The 25,167-nt window shown below is 44.2% G+C and overlaps 1 protein-coding gene across 1 annotated transcript in view; it reads right to left on the reverse strand.

The window, feature by feature from the left end:
- HYDIN (HYDIN axonemal central pair apparatus protein) overlaps positions 1-25,167 on the reverse strand; it is a 2,950,008-nt gene that overhangs the window by 918,225 nt on the left and 2,006,616 nt on the right. Inside the window, exon 57 of the mRNA XM_086945295.1 lies at positions 9,126-9,367. Within this exon, the coding sequence (XP_086801421.1) occupies positions 9,126-9,367 (242 nt within the window). The remainder of the gene's footprint in view (positions 1-9,125; positions 9,368-25,167) is intronic.

A 25,167-nucleotide genomic window follows, 5' to 3' on the forward strand; every position in this document is an offset into this window, starting at 1 on the left:
TCATGGTATAATAGAGCAAGAGACATGACGTTTTGTGAATAGACTGCCATTAGCCAAACCCTTCTGATTGACTGTTGAAATTGAACCAAATATGCTGAAATACGCTGAAAACACGTACTGTGAAGGAATTTGCCCTTTTAGGTCTCACTTGAGACAACGCATGCACCATCACTTGTAAGACATTTTGTTGGCTCACAGTGGGTTTAGAGCCTGATCATTGCTTAACACTGACTGGCTTTATCACCACTCTAATTTCCTTGCTTCTCTTTGGTCAGCGCCTGCCGGCTTCCTTACTCTTTGTGTTTTTGTCCCTCCCCTGGAGCATGGTCCATGTACTTGTGTCCTTCCACTGTTTGCACTTTCGGAGCTACTCTTTTTTTTAAGTTGAAGCATGGGTTTGCAGCCAGTCTCCCTCATGTGCTTCTACCCCCATCCTCTCCACTGCCTCCGATATTTCTGCCTCCCTGACCACCCACCAGCAAAAATGCGCTGTAACACAGCCACTGCTGTGTGTCCTGGCTAAAATCATCGACAAACAGAAATCTAAAAAATTCCCCTTGATACAGTCAAACCATACAGTCCCTTTGCACTTCACCTATAAAAGAAATAACATCTGAATAACACACACACTTCGGGACCGTGCGAGTACATGACAGGCGGCTTGGGAAGCAGACATCGGGCTGTTTTGAACAGTACACTATATATTCAAGCAGACAGATTTCGGATGTCTTGAAAGGAGGAGGTACATTGGACCATTTACAGCCACTTAAGTACTCTATGTTCATATCTGGCATGTGTGATACTACCCGCCCGCTACGCTGGACCGGTGCTATATATAAAAAAAGAATATTCTCGAGGAATAGAGGCTTTTGAACTGCTTCATTATAAATCAAGGAATGTTCCATGGGGTTTAATTGCCTAAGATGCTGAGAGTGGTGTCAGCACCTGGTTGAGGAGTGCTTTGCATATCCGGATTTTATATTTAGATACGAATACAAGTTCCTATATAGAAGGTCCCTGCACTTATCTTTTGAGTGTATACTCTTCCCTTCCTGGGTGGAGTGGCCCTGATTCTGGGCATCATATCTGGCAGGTCCTGATGAAGGTGGCATTACAACTTGCAGCCACTGAAACGCGTCAACCACTGCCTTGAGAACATCCTGCCTCTGTGCAGTCTTTCTGTCTTTCCTCATCCCAATTACTTTGTAATTTTGTAATTGTGTTCCCCAGATATGTTATGAATGTGAAGGTTGTCTGGATTTGTGTGAGTTGAGTATGAATGGGTTGTTGTGATGCTGCTGTGTGTCTCTTCCCGTTTTTTTTTTAATTTGATTAAATGTATTCTTTACTTGTGCTGATTTGTGAGTTAATTCTGTTGAAAAGTATTTATAGATATGTATATTTATGAAAACACATTTGATAAAAGAAATGAAAAATAAAAAATGTATATTTTTTTCGATTTGTTGTAATCATTTTCTGACTGGGTTAATATTCCAGTTTTGGTGCTCACTGTGCTCTCTTCGATTAATTCCATTGTATCACTATTCTGGTCATGAGGGAGACTCTTTGTGTGGTTTCATAACACACACACACACACACATAGTCCTATATATTACAAGACGAATACCACAAAAGGTTTGAAAAATATCTATGGTTTTAATTCTATTATATCATTTAAAAACAATCTGTTCAAAATACATATTTTGATAGACATCAAAACATAAAAACATAAAAGATAAAAACCCAATGGGGATATTCCAAAGACCACACAATTTGTCTTTCAATGCGTGCATCACTACTACACAATTCGTCTTTCAATGCGTGCATTACTACTCCAAATGTCACTCAATGTCCATGCACTTCTCGGATTTGATTAAGTATTTGTTCAATAGGGAGGATTAATCAACATAATAGTCCTTAAAAAGAGAATATTTATCTACGTTTTCAACCAAAACGCGTCAATGAGATTGGAAAAACAAACTGCAATGCACAGGTGATCTCTACATGCTGTCATCAAATGCATCTATTGACTGTATCAAGAGGAATTTTTGAGACATCTGGTTGACACAGCCTTGTCCCCTTGGTTCAAGGAGTTACTCTGTATTTGTCTGATAAAACATTGACAAAGCCAATAGTTTGCATAGGTGAAACCTATTGGCTTTGCCAGTGCTTGTTTCTAGTCCACCTCCAGAGCTGATATAGTGTTTCTTTTTGTTTTGGGATCTACTACCCGGGCTAACTAAAAGCACATAACAGAAAGACTGATAGTACCCATTCTCCATTTCGGCAAAAAAACTGCACTTTTTCCATTTGTTGGGTTACACCATCTGTTTCGTTGACCTGGTGTCAAATACTTGACAATAATATGTTTTTTTTTTAAACGTGTAACCAATCTAGCACCAGAGAATTATTCACCTAAGGAGTCTGAGGGACCTATACATCTATCAAGAAGAATGTCACAAAAGTTAGTAACTTTGGGTCTTTCTTTATTAGATGTCATATTAGACTAGAGAACGGAAACCAAAAAGCATATAGTTGAAGACATCTCAATTTGTATTGCAACATAGTAGGGTTATTTATAATTCTTTCAAACTCACTGTTGCTTTATCAGATTACTATAAAGACAATCCTGATAAGAGGAAAATATATGTAGTGAGATGGACGTTGGACCTGCGCTTTGTGACTTTACCAGAGGGAATTTAACAAATCTTTTGCTCTTGAACTCCCAAGTGACTTAACTATAAGTGCTACGGCTGTCTGTGTTACATTTTATGATTTCTATCAGCGATCAACACTCATTACAGTCTCAAAGTTTCTCTCAGCATTTGCCACTCGACTGAATCGGACAAACATCCTTCAATGACCCTAAGATATATGGCCCCTTCATCATTGAATTCATTTAACTTACAGTGTTATGTGTTGATAAGTGTGCCAAGTCTCTCTACAAATATAATAGTTTTGCCCACTTTCTGTCATTCTTGACTGAAAATATATCTTCTATGGCCAATACTGGGTTGAACTTGAGATTCAAGGTTTCTTTATTCTGATGACATGTGAGACCCTGTATACTCTTATCTTGACAAAACGCCCGTTGAGCAAGAGAGAATGACACATTCCACACAGATAGCTCAAAATTTTGACCTACCGTTAGTTTTGAGTGATTGTACCCAGGCAAGCGGCCCGGATACAATCATCGATTGCCATGCATTGTCCAAATCGAAAGTCCCAACCCCCCTCCCGGCCCCTATTCCTAAAGGCAATGGGCAAATGCTGAGAATCATGTCATGGAATGAGGCGAGCATAAGGAGGAAGCTTGATTGCCCGCATTGGCTGGAGCTCACCACTCAAACCAAGATATGTATTCTCCAAGAAACTTGGACTTTGACTCTCAGGTTCATTCCAGGGTTTAAGACTTTTTTACAGACCTGCAACACCATCCAAACATGGCCGGTCCTCGGGAGGGCTGCTCACACTTGTAAGTCTTACATTAAATTGTGATGTGAAAGAGTTGGTTGCTAATAGCCCAGATATCCTTGGGATTAGGTTAACCAGTGGCAAGGGTATGATGGCCGATATATACAATGTATATGCTAGGAGCACCAGATGTGGTAGTTCCCCAACCCTCCAGGTCCTGAATAATTTATTGGAAGCCAGGCACGAAGGTCATCCACTAATGGTTGGTGGTGACTTTAACGTAACTTTTGAGCCACTTGACTCGGCTGAGGCCAATGATGTGAACGAGGAGGACAAAGTTTGGAGGGTACCTCCTCTGGAGCTCACTCCGATTAAAAAATGGTTGCAAGCAGCACTACAGTTGAATGCGATATCCGCAGAATATAGGTTAAAGGCCACTAACGGTAGAACCATATCAGACAGAGGAGGAGGAATGTTATGTTATGTTATGTTATATGCTCTTGTACCGCGCGCAGATACTCCAGGGAGTGTCCCGGGGCGAACCTGAAAAGGCAGATAAAAGAACTTAGAACAGAAACGTTTTCAACTTTAAAAAAAAATCAGAGGGTCTTTAATGCCCCTCAAAGCCAATGGCAGAGCGTTCCATGCCTGAGCTGCCAGCCTGGAAAAAGAGCTCCCACCAAGCCTTTGGTGCTTGAATCGAGGAGTCTGCGCCAGAAGTTGAGAGGACGAATGCATCTGTCTTGCTGGAGCATAGAATGCCAACCTATTCTGTAATGACCTTCACTGGACCAAATGGGTCTAGTAGGATTGACTATTTATTAGTGGATTTGACACTTTGGTCCTCGGTACATGACATGGTCATAGTCCTGTCCTGTGACAGTGACCATAACCCCCCTATTCTGTCAATTGACAACCCCTGGGTTGACATTGGGAAAGAATCCCCAATACTATTAAGTACAAAGACTCTAATCTCCACAAATGATAAGCGCCAAATTAAATGGCCTGTGGTTCTGGACGATGAAACAAAGATCCAATCTATCAAGGATGCACTAACTAAGCATTGAGCAACCCTAACACCAGCGACCAGGGATCCGCCTACACAGAGCAGTTGTAGTACCCTCCATAGGGAATTCTCTGATTGCCTGGCCTGCTTTTTCCATGTTCCGATTAACAAGACCAGGTTATCTCAGGGAAGGCCTTTGGGTAAACATTCTTGGTATAATAAAGAGTGCAGGGCCCTGAGAGGGAGACTGGCTGTTGCTATCAAGAATAGAGAGCCAGCCTGTATTCACAAAACTAGGAAGGAATATAAACAGGCGCAGGGCAAAGCCAAAAAGGAATGGGATGATAGGAGATGGGAAGAGCTAGGAAAGGCCATTAGGCATCCTGACAGTCGGATGTTTTGGTCCCTTGTGTCTAAAAGTAATTTTGAACACACAGCTCGCTTGGCAAACAACATTCCGGCCGTAGAATGGCACAAACGTTTCAGCGATTTATATTTCAGTGGCTACACCAATGACAGTTTCCAGATGCTCCACGATATATGGGTGTTACATGTACCCTTACATTTACTAGGGAGGAGATAATGCGCTCCCTAGATGCCATTATCCCCGCAAAAGCCCCCGGTCTCGATGGCATCCTTAGAGATCTCTTTTGTGCTGATTGGGAGAACTGAAACCTATTTCATGAAATTGGTCAATTATATTGTTGGCGGGGGTGTATTCCGGACACCTGGAAGGAGACAGAAGTAATACCCATTTTTAAGAAAGGGGACAGGTCGAAGCCCGCCAACTACAGTCCAATTAGCCTGATAGATTGTGCCCAGAAGGTCTTCTGCCGTACGCTCCTTGCTAAAATCCAGACCTGGATGGACGAGAATTACATCCTCTCTCCTCTCCAGGCGGGTTTCCGGAGGAAGGCCGGCACCATTGATCAGGCGTTCCGCCTGATTTTGCTGTATTGGAAGGTAGTTGTGCTGGGTAAAGGCAGCTTATATCTTGCCTTTATAGATCTCAAAACAGCTTTCGACCTAGTCCCCAGGGATTTACTTTGGCAAGTCCTTCGGGATAAGGGAATGCCTTTGGAAATCCTAGAACCACTAATCAGGCTGCATGTGGACAATTTTGCTTTTGTGAGTTGGGGAAGCCAGGGTCAAACCACTGAGCCATTCAAGATCCAACGGGTGGGTATGCCAAGGGTGTGTCTTGGTCCCCATCCTCTTTTCCCTATATGTAAACCAGGTGTCCGATCTCTTGTGTTCCATTCCGCCCGACGTTCCCACGTTGGCAAATCACAAAATAGCTACATTGTTGTTTGCGGCCGATACCCTTTTGGTGTCCAAAACCTCCATGGGCCTCCAAAAACTGTTTAATCATGTTAAGGCCTTTTGTGATGTCAGGGGTTTGGCATCAACACTAAAAAACTAAGTTGATGATGCTAAATCCCTACAAATCCTTTAAAGGTAACTTGGTCTAAGACAATGTTCCGCTCGAGCGGGTTAGTTCTTTTGAGTATTTGGGAATCAAGTTATCCGAGGGAATGGCTTGGAAAAAACACTTAGAGAAGGCGTTCCTGAAATGTTCCCAGTTAACTGGGGCCTTGCGGAGGGAGCACTGCCTTCCTTATACCAAGCCTGTAGCCCCCGCACTCAAGCTGTATAGTTGCAAGGTAGTGAGTAGTGTGCTTTACGGGGCAGAACTGTGGGGTTCCACAAATGCTAACTCTCTTTCAACAGTGGAAAACAAGTTCCTTAGGAGCTTGGTATTACTCCCCTAAAGCACTCCCCTTTTTCCCTTGAAACTTGACCTAGGTGTCAAGTCTATCTATGACCAGGCGAACTTACGCCCACTGCTTTTATGGCATAGACTGGTCACTACCCCTGACTTGGCCCCCTATGCCGCTGCCTTTACTGAAGATTCTGCTTTGGACAAAAACCATAAAATTGGGTGGTTTAAACACATAGACACCATCCTGGCAGGCATAGGCGTGCCTAAGGAGCTTGATGGTTTCCCGCCCACATATTCGAGGGATCAATTAAGATCTCAATATTGGGCATGGGTAGAACAGAAGAATTTCTTGAAAACCCTAATGGCTGTCTAACTGATGTTTTTACGAACATGAAATCCATCAGCCGGCTAGAATGCCATCTTATTTTATTATAAAGGGCCGGCAGACAGGAAATTGTACACCCAGTTGAGACATGGCTGTCTACCCATTAAGGCCTTCACTTATTCCTGGCTGACAAATAAATCACAGCCCAAGAGCTGTCCCTCCTGTCCATGCCCTCACGAAACAATAGGCCATGTCGTTTTCGCTTGTGTTGCCTATGCCAGACCTAGAAGGAATTGGCTAACTCCGGCATGTAGACAACTTGGGACACACAGCCACAAAGATGCCCTATGCATTTTAAAGTCAGATGCAAGACCACTCTATGCTTGTGCAACTGCAACATTTTTGGACCAGTTTTGGGCCATTAGAAGGAGGGCCTTATCCACCCCAAACAGGCATGAATTAAACAAACTGAAATCATAATGACCAGCCCAGTGTATATGCAGCAGTACCTTGGCTTGTAAATAATTGGTATTTATGTCACTATTTCAAGCTTTTATTCTTTTTATTGGGCACTTGGGGCATGGATATTTAAATGGCTGGTGTTGCGTAATCGGGCTGAACTCATCAGCAAATGAGATATAAACAATATGTACATTTGCAACAAGAAATGTAAATTTTTATTTCTTTCTTTTATACTTAAAAGTCTGTATATGGAGTATGTTATAGTATTTTTTACCCTGAACATTGTCAACCAAGATTCATGTGTTTGTCTCTTTTATGGTACTGTAAAACCGGAATAAAGACTTTGATGATGATGATGACATGTGATTTCTTTGTCAGTTTGTGGCATTTTCTTTATGAGTTCCTTTACGCAATCACCAGCAAGATCTTTGAGGTATTTGCTAATCTTTTTGTTATCAGTCTCTTCAAGGGCATCGATAAAATCTTCAAATGTCTCTATCACCGTATTCCATTGAGCACAAATATTTAGCTTTTTGGTGGTATCAAATGATGATGGTGGATTCAAGAAAGAGACAGCGTTGTAGTCCAGTGTGGAACTTACTGAAGCGGGACGTGGCGGTCTTTCGGCCACTGCTCCTAGCTCATTCTCCCTGAAACCTTGTGACATAATGGTCTTTGGATCATCCTTGATAATACCTGGAAACTTTATTTTTTCCTTGGAGTTCTAGAAAAATACCTCACCACTATTCCAGACTCCTCACTGACTTTCACTTTTTATAGACCTGTGGAGTTGTTCTAAGTCCCACTCCACTGCTTTGGTGGCTCGCCTCTTCAAATATGGATGGCTCCATCGGCACAGCCTGAGCACTTTTTCTTGCCTGCTGTGCCCAGTGCTGCAGAATGAAGACTCGTAAATTTCAATTCTGTAGACACTTTCACACTTGTTTTCCTAGGTGCCCGCAGGTACTAAAGTGACATGAGGCCAGGGATATGAGCTTGGAGTAGGCATGATACATGATAGGCTGGTGCTGGGATTCCGCTGGGAGGAGCCGGACAGGCCCAAGGCTGAGGGCAGCACTGGCAGTACCTCTACTGAGCAAGACACATACTAATATAGGTGATGGTTCAAAGGAAACTGGGTATATCCCCCCTCACTTATACATAGGGGAATGGCGCACCCACTCTGCATTAAATGGAGATTCATTGATGCACGGTACAGAACATGCCACGGGGGTATATCAAAGGAACAAGAGAGAGAAAGAAAGAGAGAAATAAGATAAAGAGGAGAATACAGAAGAGGGGAAAATTAAAAAAGGGGATGCAGAGAGAGAGTCAGTGAAAGCAGAGTGCAATGCAGACCGGACTGTGAAGGGGCAAGGTAGTAAGTTGGCATAGGCGAGGAAATTAGACAAAAAAGAGAACAAGAGGGAAGAGGGGATGTGGTACGGAAAGAGATAGAAGAATCAAGGAAGGGAAAGAAGGAATTTAGGGGGTTGAGGCAAAAGAAATTAAAAGGGTAGCAGTTAGAATGTTCTAAAAAGAGAAAGGTAATGAGATATAAACTTCTTTAGAGCAGAGTATGCCAGAAGACAGGCTGGAAAAAGAGCAAGGGTAGAAATAGGTGGTATGAAACTAGAGAGAAGGACCAAAGGAGGAAGAGGAAGTATATAGAGATGAAAAGAAGAAAGAATGGGACAGAGAAAAGAACAGAAGTGAGCAAATGGTGAAACTACAAAGATGCCAAATAATGATATCCTCTTGGAAGGTAGTCTCACAGTCCACTTCTCATGTAATGTGATAACATGTGATGTCATCTTTGAGTTAAAGTTTGTGTAGAGTCATCGTTGTGCTAATGAGTGGTTTCAGAACTTGATAAAATGTTCCCATTTTTATCATAGAATGCTGTCAAGTTTGCTGTCAGCGTGGATTCAAGGATATTGTGCAGTACCTTTGAAAGTTGTAGCAATACCTTCCACAATGCTCTATGGATCACGTCTTAACCTTTCTTTGGAAGCAGTATGAGCAGTAGGAGATATTTCACACATCATTTCATACCCTCGCCTGATAAGCATAACAAGCACTTCACACAATAGACAGTATGAAGATTGTGCTTGACTATGTCTTGGGCAAATTTACCAGAACTCCATAAAAGAAACATATTGCGTGTTAGCAAACCAAAGCGGAGGGTGCCTTACCCCTTCTTGGGCTGCTGTAGCTGAATATCAGTCATCAACTTGGTAATGGAGTATTTAATCTCAGTCTCCCCACGGTTCTCCAGGGTGAAAGTACGGGACTTGCGGACGCCCAGGACCAGAGCTCCAAAGTTGATATCTCTAGCAGGGAAGATGTTGTACTTTGTATAAAGGCATCGCACAGACACTTTAATTGGGATGCTGGCAATGGTCTCCCCGCCCTCTGAAATGCTTGGCTCAATAACCTGAAAGAAGGGATAAGTAAATGAATGAACAATTTATAGTGAGACAATACAGCATCCTAAGAAAAGGCACTTTAATTCACCACCGTCCGAATCCACAAGTTGTGTGAAGCCATTGTTAATGAAAGGTACCACTTAGCACTAAGTTCATCAGTAAATACCAATGAAAGCATACATTTTTGGAGGCCAGAGGAGGAACATGGCTACTACAGTCGCCTAGCACTCCTACACTATTTCCTGTAACAGCTCCTGCTGCCAAGATGGGAGAACATAAGAGTTCTGAGGACACCATACAAGAGTATTCAGTGACCATTTGTTATGAACCCTAATACAGGGCTAAATAGCTAAATGACCTTTCACCTACATTTGTTCTACCTTGTTCAGCATAACGGTTCTAGCACTGACCTTTTACCCAGTTATGTGCTGAATAAATGTTGATCAGTTTCCTTGAAATTCGCCTAATTTTCTATGCATAAGGATTCTTAGAAATGTTCCCTGCACATGGCGTACATAACAGGATTAACATACTCTGTAAAAGTCATGGTCATCTTCCTCCTAGGGCAAAAGTAGTACTTTGCATAATTCCAGGTATTTGTTTAGGCTCATTTACATAGTCCTACTCATAACATATCGATTGTGTTAGGACCCCTGAGGCTATCTTTATGGTATAAAAGAACCATACCTGTGCTAGATAGACAGAGGAGAAAGCTTCTTCGCCAGGGGGCTCCAACCTTTTCTGTAGTGAGAGCTAATTCTGCTCAAGGAAAGTCCTGCCGAGCTACTAGAATATTTTATCACTGTAAAATGCTGATGATATGTATTAACATTACAATTCAATTGATAACTTTATTTCGGTCAAAGACCATAAAAGTGCACATAAAAATACAAGCCAGCACAAGTTATTAAAACAATAAATAGTCATTAAAAATTTTAAAAAGAGAATTAAACTGTTAGTTATCAATTAAGAAAGACAGTCATTTCATAAATACTAATTTAGGTTAAAAATATTTGTCTCCTACGCCACATACTGAATAGATATCGAGATACAGCGAACACAATGGGGGGATGGGTGTCATAAGTCAATATTCTACATGCCTGGAAGTAATGCAGAAATTTAAGGTTCTTACAAATCAGAATCAGCCAGCAGTTTCTAATTGCAGAATAAGCAGGACAAAAGAACAAAACATGTGGTACATCTTCAATTCTGTAGTCACAAGCAGGGCAAACTACAGTGTTAGTTTTGGACCATTTGGTTGTAAATGACCTAATGGGTAAGGTACCATGCCTTAACTGAAGATACAGTTTTCTTGCGAGAGGAGGTTCGATTAGATCCATGAATTCCTTGATTTTAAACTCTGTTTTAACTAAGAGGAACTCAGACGTTAGCCTGCCCATAGTTGCGGAGCTCAGAAGTATTTGAGTATTCTGTGTACGTATCAGAGCACGGAGTTCTCGTTTTGATAACCCAGGGCAAAAAGTCTCAGGTTTTTCCCACAGGTCCGGAAGACCCAGCCGGAAACTGTCTGTCCTGATATGCTCCAACTACGGTATCTTTATACTTTTAAGAGAAGTCCAGATCTCTGATAGTTCTGCTCTGTAGGCGGCCAATTCCAAGACTGACCACAACCTCTTCCGGTACATTATTGGTCTTGCACTCCCGATTTCCTCTAATGACTCCATCCCAAGGTCCATTCTTAGGGGGATCAAGGGTGTACTAGCAGGTAATCCAACTAAGTTCCTCATAAAGGTTTGTTCCACCCTTGAGATGGTCAATATTTTTTGTGCCCCCAAAGCTCCGCGCCATAAATTACTGCAGTTCTAGCACGGCGACAATATATTTCCAAAGCCGGGGACGCCTGCTTAAATGTTGACCTCATGGCTACTTTACTAATTCCCCCCACTAGCTGTGATAATTTTAGTTCTGACTTGACAATCTGTGTGCTCCACTCGAAATTCTCTGTAAGGGTAACACCCAAGTAAACAAATGTCTTAACCCTCTCAAGAGGAGTACCATGTAGGACAGGATTTGGGCGTGTCCGCTTGGGAGGATTGAATATCATAAACTTTATGTTTTCCAGGTTGATTTCCAATCCCCGGAGCGCACAAAACTCTACAAAGCCATCAAGTGTTTTTTGAATTCCCAGCGATGTTTTAGACAACAACAGAGTGTTGTCTGCAAACATCAGTGGAGACACCCTCCCCGTGGCCAGCTTATGGGCATTGTTACCCACCACACCATTCAGATAGTCCACAAGTCCGTTAATGTAAAGGCTGAATAGCGTAGGGGCCAATACGCACCCTTGGCGAACCCCTTTTTGGACAGGAAATTGGTCCGTGAGATCGCCATGCCTACCACACCTAACCTGGGCATAATTAATTGTGTGGAGCCTAGAGAGAATAGACAACAAGTAAGACGGAAGTCCTAGGTCTGCCAGTACCCTCCACAATTTTGCTCGAGGAACTAAATCGAAGGCTGTCCGCAAGTCCACGAACACAAGGTAGAGGCTGCCACCCTCCACCTTTGCTACCTTCCAATATAGGACCTGCAAGCGAAATATCTGATCTAAAGTGGAAGTGCCAGCCCTAAAACCTGCCTGGAATTTTCATCTATCCAACCAAGAATCCTGTCGAGGATAATCCTCCCCATTAGCTTTTGTGATGTATCAATTAAGCGAATTGGTCTATAATTCAAGGGGGTAAGCGGACAGCCCTTTTTAAGGATTGGCACGATCTCAGCCCCCAGCCAGGTTGGGGGCAGATCGGCACCCTGGAGGACCCCATTAAATAGAACGAGCAGATAAGGTGCCCACATTTTGGGCTGTGTTCTAAACAGATCCCCTGGTAATTTGTCTAACCCTGGGGCCTTATTGGGAAGCAGTTTGCCTATTGCCGCCTCAACCTCTCTCAGTGTAAAAAATTCAACCTGGAGGGGGAGACTGGAGACCATAGTCGTCATTCCACACTCTTCAGGGTCAAAGACATTTTGGGAATCAGGAATATCACGAGTTGTAATATCTGTCTCAGGGATTTCATATAGGCCACCAAAATGCCTTTCCCAAATTTCTGGAGAAATATTAGGGCCAGGCACAGGATTAAGGCCATGAAGGCCGGTTGCAACAATAGACCAGAATAATTTGGAGTCCCTAGAAGTGAGTGCAGCTCCCAACTCCTCCCACAGGAGAACCTCCCATTCCCTCTTGGCGTCACTAATTGCCTTCTTGTACAGAGTACGTTGAACTTTAATACCTCCAACGTCTTTGGTTTTTAATGCTGACAACAAGGCTTTTTTAGACTTACGGCATAAGGAGTTAAACCACAAAAGTTTGTTGGCCCGAGGCTGACTAGTCCTTACCAAGGGGCAAAGGGCGTCCTTTAAAGTGGCCACTAATTGAATGTGTATATCAGTGGCCCTTCCCGTGCTTTCAGGGTCCCCCATTTCAGCAATAAATGGAATTGCAGTCTCATACAAGTCAGCAAGTTTGCTCGGGGAATCCTGAAAGTCTGGCCATTTAACCCTTCTCCTACAATTGGTAATTATTAGTGTTTGTGAAGCACTTTTTTGGATAGGTGGTGGATTATTTAGCCCAAAGCTCCCTGGTTTGAGAGAAAGAACCAAAGCATTATGGTCGCTATCATACCTGTCAACAACCCTAAACTCAAGCAACATATCCCAATGCCTGGCCTCCATGAATATATAGTCTATCACAGAAGTCTGGTTTAAACGATTAAAGGTAGTTCTCCCGGGCCTGTCGGGCTCCACCCTCCCGTTGCATGCTCGTAATGAAGTGACTAACGCCAATGCCTGCAATTGTAGTACAAGTGGGGTCCAAACCTTAACCTGGGGAATCAACGGGTCCGGGATAGACCACAGCAAGTCAACTTCATCTTGGTCACCCAAACTTGGGTCCACAAGAGGCTCAAAATGACAATTGAAATCTCCACACAAGATTATCACAGTGGAGGAGTCAATCGTCTGGATACATTTTAATAAAGTTTTTATAGCCTCGGACTCCGAGCCCCTCCTAACTGGCCTTGAATATACATTAATCAATGCTATCCTTTGCCTATTTAGCGGGGTTAAGAGTACGCACTGAACGTCTAAAGAATTAGTATTAATATGCGTTGCGTGGACCCCCAAATGGGTGCCAACCCAGATAGACAGCCCGCCCGATGGCCTTCCACGACCGCCCATAGTTGCTAAAACATTAAAAGTTGCAAAGCCAGGGGCTGAACATTCTTTTAACGCCCAGGTTTCCTGTAGCATGCAGATATCATGTAGGGACATAAAGGAACTCCAAGCTGGAATGGGCAGTTTGTTCTTCAATCCCGCCACATTCCAGGAAAGAATTTTAATGTGTGAGTCGACTAAACCTTGCTTAATCGATACACAATCACAGGAATCCAGAGGTTCATTAATTGCTTCAGTACTCACATTCACAATTTCCTCTGTCTCACCACTTGGTATAGATTGGTCAGCAAGAGGGATAAGGAGTGGAGACTGGGATACCTGTTCCAATGTTAAAAGTTTGTCAGTGGAAGTATGTGTTACAAGTGCCTCAGATTCTTCAACAGTGGGCAAAGGGCTACCGGGGAGCCCAATCTGTCAATCACAGTCATCAATGCCTGAAAGGGTATTGAATCTATTCGTCACCTCAAGTGGGGTGAGCGAACCCCGTGGATCAGTCCACCTACTACTATGTTGCCTAGATGGAACAGTGTCCCACCCAGATGCTCTAACAGAAGCCGTGGAGTAGGATACATGGGAAATATAGCGATTTTTAGGTGGTATAAGACGATTGGGTTGTTGGAAAGCTAGAGCCCCAGGATGCATTGTAGGAACCACTAAGGATATTGGATAGAAGTACGTCAGATCGGTGGGAATTATAGAGTTACTACCATTACCTGGGATCCAACCTAAAATGTGTCTTAGAGCTCCATGGTCTCTAAAATTAACAACAATGATGTCCCCCTCAATGTCTTTAATTCTGTTTCCCAACCAGGGGAGATGCCGAACATGCAGAATATCTACATTTATGTTGTAGGGGAGTGGTCTATGCTGGTTAAGCCAATGAATGACTTTGTGTTTTAGCTGAGAAAAGCCCTCCCTTTTACCCTCTACCAGTTTTGGAACTCCTGTAAGGACCACCACAAATGGTCGCGCTTCTGGAGGCAGTTCCACTGGGCGTCCCATAGGCTTCTCTGCCCTAACTGGGCTAGTACTACTCCTCCCTTTTTGTACAGTTCCTGGATGAGCTGTGTTAATTCCCGTCTGTACCTCTCTAACAACATTCTGCACCGGGTTATGTATAAGTTTAGGAGGGATTGCCCTCTGTTGATCACAGGTGATTGGTTTGGTCGATTTAGCTACCTCCTTCTGAGAATTAGATTTTGGTGGTAATGCGGTGGATAAATGTGACAATGCCGACTTCCCTAAGTCCTTAATTAGCCCTGTATTTATACTGATAGCCTGCTCCAAGTTCCCTAACCTTAATTCCAAATTTTTTAGCCTTTCTACAATCGGAAGTGTAAAGGATCTAATTATCTGTTCCATACTTCCTAGTAAAGCAGGACATGGTGTTTCATTTACCGGGAGGTGTGGTGGAGTAGCTAACCCTGCTGTATTAACTACCTTCGGTGTAGAGATTTTAGAAGTTTTAGAAGTTTTGCCAAAATCAGCGTGGCTGATCTTAGATTTCTGTTGGTCACTCCTCCTCTTTCTCCTTTTCCTTGGCGGAGAACCCTGCACTTTGGGAGTCTCTTTTTTTTTTGGCCTTTTTTTTTATTTCCTCAACTACTAGTGGGGACGGCTCAGATAATATTTCTACCACTGCAATTGAGTTGCTAAGGGAGGATGAGATGTTAGTTGGCTGGGTTTTGGACTTGTCGGGTAAGGAAGTAGCCTCGCGAAATAGCATAGGAATGCTATCCGGGAGTGATACATCAGGGTCCTCATTTAAAGTAAGAGACGTCATATGTACTGATATGACTGACTGCTGGGGGTCCGAGGAAGAGCGACTGCCTTTAATAGATTCGATCGAGCGGCGACGCTCAGCCCGGCGCTCGGCTAGTACGCGTTCCCTCTCAGTATCTACAGGAGCCCTAGAGAAGTAATTATCTAGGGTTCCTCTAATAGGGCCCCCTGCTAGCAAAGGTATACCTTTAATAGGACTCAAGACCATGACGCACTTCAAAGAAAGACACAATCAGTCCCGATGAAAGTCTCAGAGAATGGGCCCGGCCCGACCTCCTCTGGCCTAAGAGGGCCCGCCCTTTGCCTGGGCTTAGCCCGGCGATCGCCCGTGCGCGTCCCGCGACGCGGAGGGGCTGGTTTGTTTTTAAGCGCCTCTGGGCGCTGGCTGGATGTGGGCGGCGTCAGCCGCAAAGGCTCTTGGGGGCTGTAGTCCCTCCCTCCCGGCGGCTATGACCACCCTAAGAAAGATTTATCAGTAGTCACCACCCAAACATTCCAGATGAAGTTATCAGCTGAATGCTAGGAAAACGTTTATCAATATTGAATGCTTGTAATCAAGTAAAATTCAAATCATCCCATGCTGTGTGCCACAAAGGGTACTACCACAGCAGTAAGTCTCCCCAACTCAAATTGAATTATCATTTAGCTAACCACTTTAAAAGTGTTTTAGAAATGTAATATTTTGTCTTCATTAGCATATTAGTTTTTAAAAATACACATATTTTTCTATCAAAACCACTTTCCCCTTTCCAGCAATCAAACTCAATTTTCCAAAAGAAAATCCTTTTCAGAAAAAGCATAGTTTTTTTTCTTTAAAAATCAAATCAGTTTTCATTGTTAGAAAATACAAAGTCCCTAAACATCAGCTTTTCGTTTTCATTCAGTACCGCCATGTAAAAATGCCAGGGATGGACAAATTCTGATTCAAATACCTAGGAATTGGAATCATAGGCCATGCTTGCTCACCATAACACAATTAAAGCATCTGTTATGCTAACAATGCCCACCATTAAACCAGAGGCTACCACTGTGCCATAGCTGGAGGCCCAACATATATCAGTTATGGACATTATTATGGGAGAAGCGGTTGCCACTCTGTCAGGAATGGCTAAAAGCAAGCCAGTCAGGCTCTTAATATGTCAGTGATGGCAGCAAGTATGTAATTACTAGACTTGTATGCCCAAAATAGTCAAGGATGTAATATTATGGCAATGGCACAATTATACCATGAACGGGCACAATTGCGTCAGAGATAATACTCTTATGATGGGGACCAGCATACATATTTGTCAGCCCTTGACACTAGTAGTAGCTTTAAGGAACAACACTGTTTATTAGGGAAGGACACAATATCACAAACCCACACAAAAATTAATATGATGCTTCTAATTTTCTCTGCCCTGGATGCATCCTCTCTTCCCTCACCTCTTTGGTTGATCATGCTCCCAACTAACACATTTAAACTCTAGTTCTTGCAGTCACACACTTTGGTGGGTCAGCCCTGGTTACTGCTGCCACTTTTCTTCGATGTTACACACGGCGTGACTGATAGAGCAGGGCATATGACATGGCCAATCTCCTTCGTAGGTAGATTTAAAGTGGATAAAGATGGTTCATGTGACAGACTCATAGGCCTACACATGCTTCAACATCCTCCGCATACTTCGCAAGACCTTTAAACAGATCCCCACCCAAATCCAGGAAGACCGTCACCCACGCACTCATCACCAGCAGGCTGGACTACTGGAATGCCCTCCATGCCGGAATCAACCAATCTCTGCTCCACAAACTCCAGACAATCCAGAACGCAACAGCCAGATTCGTCCTCAGCATCCCACGACAAGACCACATCACCCAGCACCTACGAGACCTCCACTAGCTCCCCTTCAAAAGAAAAGTGACCTTCAAGCTGCTCACACACACCTACAAAGCCCTCCACAACACCAGACCCCAATACCTCAACAAAAAAATCTTCTTCTACGCCTCCAAGAGAAACCTCCGCTCTGCTGACCTGGCTTTTCGAATGACCGGAGCTGCACAAATGCCCCCCCTCCCAGTGCTTTGAGACCCTCCCGGGTGAGTAGTGCACTCTATAAATCCTGATTGATTGATTGATAGGCCAACAGAGTGTGTGTTTGAGTGTTATCAAGAGGTCCTGCCATTGTTTTGGCTGTCTGTAACTCTTATCGGTAATGAAACAAGCAGGGCTGCCTTCTTTAATATACACAGAATCCCTGAGATCAGATTGGTTTGGCTTCACCTCTGAGAGCTACTTTGAGGGTGCTGGTGAGCTACCAGTAGCTCCCGAGCTACTGTTTGGAGACGCCTGTTCTATGCTGACACAAGACACTGGGGTCCCAGCCGGCAGATGCTACAACACGCAACGGTCGGACATCCCTTGCGGGGAGTCCAACTCAAGACCAAGACAGGGTCTCTCCCATCAGGTAATGGGGTTGGCTCATTCCTATGGGATTCTTGGCTTTACACACACATTCATGCTAGGTACACTTAGATAGGGACTGCATAGTAGGAGTACGCTTGATTACTGTCATGATTATATGCCTGCATATATTCACCGTTTTGGCACCATAATAGAATTCCACCTTATATTTACTTTGCTCATGCTTATAATCTCTTATGTTAGCTTCTGTCTATTGATTGTCGCAAAACATATAGTTTATACTAGAATTTTCTGGTTCAATAGATGCCTATTGAAAACGTCCCCATTGATTCTGTGTATCTCTCTGAGACCAAGTGAGCACAGGTGACTGGTCGAAAAGTACTGTACCGTTTCAATGATCCCTGAAGTATGAAGGGCTGTCCTGTTCGATAGTAGCCAGAGCCCATTCGCTCCTTGTTGAGGTTAGGAAGGTTATAGTGGCACTGTGAGATAGCTGGTCTAAAGGCTTACATATCCTTTGGGGGCGTCCGGAATCTGTCTAGACACCAGTCCCTTAGTTAATGTTCCCTAAACGCACAGATCCTTTGTATTTTTAGTAAGTACGCAACACATTCTCCAACATGAGTATCCACTCTGAATTCCTGAATATTAACCTACATATGGGATCCTAAATACATTTGCAGAAGTAACATTTCGATATTTTCAAAACTTCGCTAAGGCGGAGGAGGGTTGACCCACTTCTTTTGAGCAGTGAAATAAAGGAAAAACAAAATGATAATAACTCACATATTATCATTTTATTTTGTCCTGCTGCTGCAGCTTTGCAGGGGGGGGCTATAACTACAGGGGCTGAGGGAGTGGTGAGCACACTGTGTACTTGCTCATGAATGTTTGACCAGCCATCTCGGGCCGTCCAAACATTCATGCGCACTTTGCATTTTCTCCTTGCAGACTGCATTCCAGCCTGTGTAGAGAACATGCCCATGCACCCAGTCAGCATCTGAGTGCCGAAACACGGCACTATGACAAATCACAATGCTGCATGTTGTGATTGGCTATGGGGAGCCTGGGTGGGCTTCCTGTTCCAGCCAGAGCAAGGGACTACGGAGGAGAGACGCGGCGAGAAGGTACTTTTTTATTTTAATTTTATTTTTTTATACCCGCCTCCTCCTGAGTTCCCCTTCCTGCCCCCGATCCGTGCTGGCCGCCACTGAAGAAAATATGCTGATAGGAGGCAACTTTCATTGTATTTTATCAGATTTTTAAAATAAACAATTAGATTTAAAATATACAACACTCTATATATTTGACTGAAAGGCCCACATTAGTTTGCCCTCCAAAACATAAAACAATAGCAGGAAAGGGCACCAATATGCCTCTACACAAAAACAGTGTGATGAGTTTGACCTCTGCTGGATTCGGAATCTGGAGCTCCACTGTTTTAAAATCCCTAGCACTGATAGATAGGTCATAACATTTTTTTTACAGGAATGCCTGGATTAGGATCCAACTGAACAGTTTCCAGCTACTAATTTAATGGGGAAGAAGGTTGGTCATTTATAGTTTCAACAAGATCCACAATGGTACAACAAGTACTACATAAAGAAAACATTTCCTTCTCCACAGGTGATCTAATTTGATACTTATAACAGTTTAAATCAAGGGGGCACCTCAATCTTCAAATTGCGAGAGGTGTGGGGGGAGGGGGTAGAACCATGATATATTGCAATTGTATTTATATAGCACTTACCACCCTTGACGAGGCATCAAAGGGCTTTACATCAGGCAGCATGCTGCTCCAGAACCCAAAATTAATGGTTAGTTTGGTGTTATTGGTTACTGTTTGTTATTGGTATCAGTCTTGTGAGCTCAATGCAAACCATTTCATGCAGTCATGTCAATTTTTTTTATGGTGGACTAAAGTAATAGAGGTTGGTTGCAATCATTAGTTGGGGGGAGCTCAAGCAGATGGTTGGTGGGATTAATGAACAAGTTACTTTCCTTTGGTAATGCATTATCTGGTAGAGATATAGTCTAGCTACAGATTCCTTAACTTTTGAATTCTCTAGGCGTCAGCCTCGAACTGGAAATTTCTCAGCAGTACCCCTGCATGCCAGGGGACAGCTTCGTTCGACTTTGTAATTACTTCAACTCCGGTTGTGACATAAGCGGAGTCATATAAGTACCCTCCAGCACGCGGACAGTTTCTTCTGTGAAACCTTACGCGCCAAAACGAGGAGTCATTATAGAAACTGGCTGTGGAAACAGTGTGCCAAAAAAGATGAATGTGTCTTTGAAACAATAACCAGAAAATGGAAATTAATGGTATGGCAATATCAAATCAAGATCTATGAGATGAGACCAAATGGTTCGTTGAATCACACAACTACGTCATTTGCAGAGTGGTGAGGATGGGTAGAGCATTAAGGAATCTGGGACTAGACTATGTCTCTACCAGATAATGGGTCACCAAAGGTAGTAACTTTTTTATCTGATCAAGACCTCTAGCCGCAGATGCATTAATTTTTGAATTAAATACCATAGCTATAACACCAGGAGGAGGGCCTGCAAATGAATCCTACAAAAGTTCTCGGAGAGAGCCAGCCAGTCGCAGGGCCAGACTAGAACCCAAAGCAGCCCTGGCAATCTTGATGGACCACATCACCTGCTGCATTTGTTACCGATATTGCAGCACCGTCGCAAAACCGGCCCCAAGTAAAAAAGAAGCCCCTACCACTGCAAATCTGCCCCACCACCCTTCCAGCCTCCTGGGAAAATGCCTGATGCACGCTACGGGTAATCCGGTCCTGGCCATTTGAAATAAACAACAGACCAGATATACATTGGAATTAGATGAAAAAGAGCATGAGCTCCTTATAAAAACAGTGGCAAGGACCACAGGCAATGCAATTAAAAAGAACCCTGCAGGCATGGAAAAAAACAGGCCCCAAGGGCAGCAGAATAACACTGTATCAGTAGACAGCAGTCAACAGTAGAACTGTAATACATGACCCCTAAAGGATGAAAGGAGCCTATGAACTTGAAAGGCCAAAGGCAATAATGAATGCCATATAAACTACCATTCCCTACACTAGTACATAGGTATTCAAAGAAACTTGTCCTAAGCAATCCATAAAAAGAACATCCAGAACGCATCCACGTTAGAGCCCAAATGAATAAACGCATTCATCATAAGGTCAGACGGACCAAACCCAGTACAATGACTGATTAAAATTAAAGTATATCCTTGAAGAAAAAATCCTTAGATAAAACATTCACTACAAGGTTCCCCCAATGGTTGTAGAGACAGAAAGATGGCAATTATACAGATATGAATTTGCCAGAAACAAATGATCAAAAAATGCCCACATCTATATAGTCCATGCCCTATGTCCATAGTGAACAAGTTACTTACCTTCGGTAATGCTTTTTCTGGTGGATACAGTATCTGCCTGTGGATTCCTCACCTTGTGAATATTCCCTGCGCCAGCAGCATTTGGAAATTTTTTGTAGCTCTCCAAGCCGATAAGGACATTGTCGTAGAACCATGGCTCCGTTTGCGACTCCGCTGACGTCACTGGAGCCATAAAGGAGCCTCGTCGGCGTGATGACGTCAGTTCCGCCCTTTTTTCCGTGCCTTCGAGGCACACGGACGGACCAACACAAATATATATAGTATACATAGTACACAGAATTTAACCAACACACACAGTGTTAAAACAATGCTGTAAAACACTTTCATTGAAAATAAAATTACACAATATCAACTTTGTTGGTATATAAGGTTGGACAACCGGGAGGCGCGTGGGTCAGTGAGGAATCCAGAGGCAGATACTGTATCCACCAGAAAAAGCATTACAGAAGGTAAATAACTTGTTCTTCTGATGGATACATCTGCCAGTGGATTCCTTACCTTGTGAATAGAGTCCCACAGCAGTCCCCACTCCCGGAGGAGGGTGTCCACCCTTTTATACAATAAAATCTTGAAGGACAGAACGCGCAAAGTGACCATCCCTCCTCACTTCGGAATCTAAGCAGTAATGCTTCGCGAAAGTGTGGAGGGAGGCCCAAGTTGCCACTCTACAAATTTCCTCAACAGGAACACCTCTAGATAAGGCAGACGTAGAAGACTTTGCCCTGGTAGAATGAGCTCTTAAACCCTCTGGAGGTTCCTTATCGGCCAAAGAGTAACAAATCTTGATGCACACGACAATCCATCTGGAAAGTGTGCGCTTGTGCACCCCTCTGCCTTTCCTGCAGCGAGCAAAGCCCACGAAGAGCTGATCATCCACACGATAGTCTTTAGTTCTATCAAGGTAAAAACTCACTGCCCTCTTAGGGTCCAAGCGGTGAAGCCGCTCCTCCTCCTTGGAAGGGTGAGGGGCAGGATAGAAGGAAGGAAGGGTAATGGACTGTCCCAGAACCCCATGGGAGTTACCACCTTAGGCAGAAAAGCAGCCCTGGTCCTGAGAACCATTCTATCAGCATGAATAGTCAAGAATGGGGGTTTTGAACTCAGAGCTTGAAGCTCACTTACCCTCCTTGCCAAGGTAATGGCAACAAGAAAGACAGTTTTTAACAACAATAACCTCAAGGGACACTTGTGTAAAGGCTCAAAGGGAGAACCCATCAAATAGGTTAAGACAAGATTTAAGTCCCATTGAGGCACAATAAAAGGAGTGGGCAGATATGTGTTGGTAAGGCCCTTAATAAATCGTAACACAATGGGTGATTTAAACAAGGACGGCTGGTCCGGCAAACAGAGGAACGCAGATAAAGCCGATAAATAGCCTTTCGCAGTAGCCACATCAAAACCCTGCTGGGCCAAAGACAGAGCAAACTGAAGAATGTCACATAAGCGAGCCCCTAAAGGGTCAATAGACTTCTCCCCACATAATTGACTAAATTTGGACCAGTTATATGAATAAATAGACTTGGTGGAGAGACTTCTGGCGGACAAAATAACGTCCACTACGTCAGAACGAAGAGAAAAAAAAAATCAGGTTGCCCCGTTCAATCTCCAAGCATGAAGGTGTAAGGTCTGGAGGTGGGGGTGTAGAACCCGCCCCTGCGACTTCTAGAGGAGGTCTGCCCTGAGAGGGAGACGGAATGGAGGGCACGAGGAGAGGTGGAGAAGATCTGTATACCACACCCTTCTTGGCCAATCCGGGGCGATCATTATGACTTGGGCCCGGTCTTGACGAATCTTCCTCAGAACTCGAGGAATCAAGGGTATGGGAGGAAATGCATAGAGGAGTTGTGAGACCCAACTCAACTGAAACGCGTCCCCCAAAGCTCCCTGCATCAGATACTGGAGACTGCAGAATGACGGGCAGAGAGCGTTCTCGTGAGTGGCAAACAGTTCCACCCGAGGAATTCCCCAATCCCGGAAGATGTGACGAATCACCTCCGGATGAAGCCTCCACTCGTGGTCGGCTGAGAACTGCCGACTGAGACTGTCTGCACGCACGTTTAGAACTCCAGCCAGATGATTTGCCATCAGACAAATCTGATGGTCCTGAGCCCAGGACCAGAGATGCAGAGCCTCTTTGAAAAGACAATGCAACCCTACTTCTCCCTGTTTGTTGACATACCACATCGCGGTAGTGTTATCCTTTAGGACTTGAACCGACTGACCACGAAGGGAAGGGAGAAAGGCCTTGAGCGCCAAACGTATCGCCCGTAACTCCAGAAGGTTGATGTGAAGCAACCTCTCCTCTGGAGACCAAAGACCCTTGATCTCCAGGTCCCCCAGATGAGCACCCCACCCTAGAGTGGATGCATCAGTTATCACTGTGACCACCGATGGAGGGAGATGGAAGGGCTTCCCTTGAGACAGATTGCCTTCCACGCTCCACCAAGATAGATCCGCTGCATCTTCTCTGGAGATCCTCACAGACTCCCTGAGATCTCCGTTGTGCTGATACCACTGCCTGCGGAGGCCCCACTGGAGCGCCCTCCTGTGCCAGCATGCATGATTAACCAACAGAATGCAGGAAGCAAACACACCGAGCAAGCGAAGGACCTTCAGGACTGGAACGACCGCTCCATTGTAAAACAAAGGAATCATTTCCTGAATGTCGAGAGGAGGAGGGAATGCTCGAAAGACAGTAGTGTCCAGTACCGCCCCTATGAACAGGTTGCGCTGAGAGGGCACCAGGTGAGACTTGGGCATGTTTATCGAAAAACCCAATTTGTACAACAGCTGCGTTGTCACTAGCAGATGATGACACACCTTCTCCAGCGACTCTGCTTTGATCAGCCAGTTGTCCAGATATTGGAAAACCGAAATCCCCGACCTTCTAAGATGGGCTGCCACCACTGCCTTCACCTTGGTGAAGACTCGAGGTGCAGTAGTAAGACCAAACGGAAGATACTTCCTGTGCGACTTCAGGATAGGGATATGAAAATACGCATCCTGCAAGTCGATCGACCCCATCCAATCCTCCTGTTGCAGCGCTTGAAGAACCTGCACAAGGGTGAGCATCTTGAACTTTTCCTGCTTCAGAAAAAGGTTCAAGATCCTGAGATCCAGGATTGCACGTAACCTGCCATCCTTCTTGGGTATCAGGAAATACTGGGAGTAGCAACCCTGACCCCTTTCCTGCTCCGGAACCACCTCTATCACACCTTTTTTTTTGTAATGTTAAAACTTTCTCCTGCAGGAGAAGAAGGTGATCCTCTGAGCAAATCCCTTGGCAAGGAGGGTAATTTGGAGTGAATTCCCAAAATGGAAGAGCATACCCATTCTCCACAAGATTGAGAACCCAAAGGTCTGTAGTGACTGATTCCCAATCTTGCAGAAAATAGGTAAGCCGACCCCCTACAGGACTGACATGATCCTGAATGGCGGATCTAGGGGTGCTTTGCTGTGGTAATAGGAAGAGAGGTGGAGGAGGAGGAGGAGGAGGGCTGACGACCTCATGGGCGACCTCTATTCTTGCCCCTGTAGGATCTATACAAGGTTCTCTGTTGCTGGGGTTGTTTGTAGGAGCGAAGGGACGATCTCCCAAAACCTCTATACCTCCTAAACGATGAACCCCCTAGGCTGAGTCTGAAGGCCTAGAGATTTGGCAGTTGCCTTACTATCTTTAAATCTTCCTAGGGCCGCATCTGCACTCTTGCCAAAGAGACCAGAGCCATCGAAAGGTAAATCCAAAAGTGTTGCCTGTACATCTGTGGAGAACTCTAAAGATTTAAGCCAGGCACTTCTTCTTGTAGCCACAGAAGATCCCATGATCCTGGCGACAGAGTCAGCCGTGTCCAAACCACTCTGAATCACCTGACGAGCAGCCACTTGAGTGTCCTGTAACACTTTATTAAAATTTTTGCTGTCATCTGTGGACAATTTTGGGGCAAGCTGTTTCACTGAGTCCATAAGGGCATGGATAGAGCGAACCATAAGACATGTGGCATTAGTTGACTTAAGGG

This window comes from Lissotriton vulgaris, chromosome 12 (genome assembly GCF_964263255.1).
Source record: "Lissotriton vulgaris chromosome 12, aLisVul1.2, whole genome shotgun sequence".
NCBI classification, from domain to species: Eukaryota; Metazoa; Chordata; class Amphibia; order Caudata; family Salamandridae; genus Lissotriton; species Lissotriton vulgaris.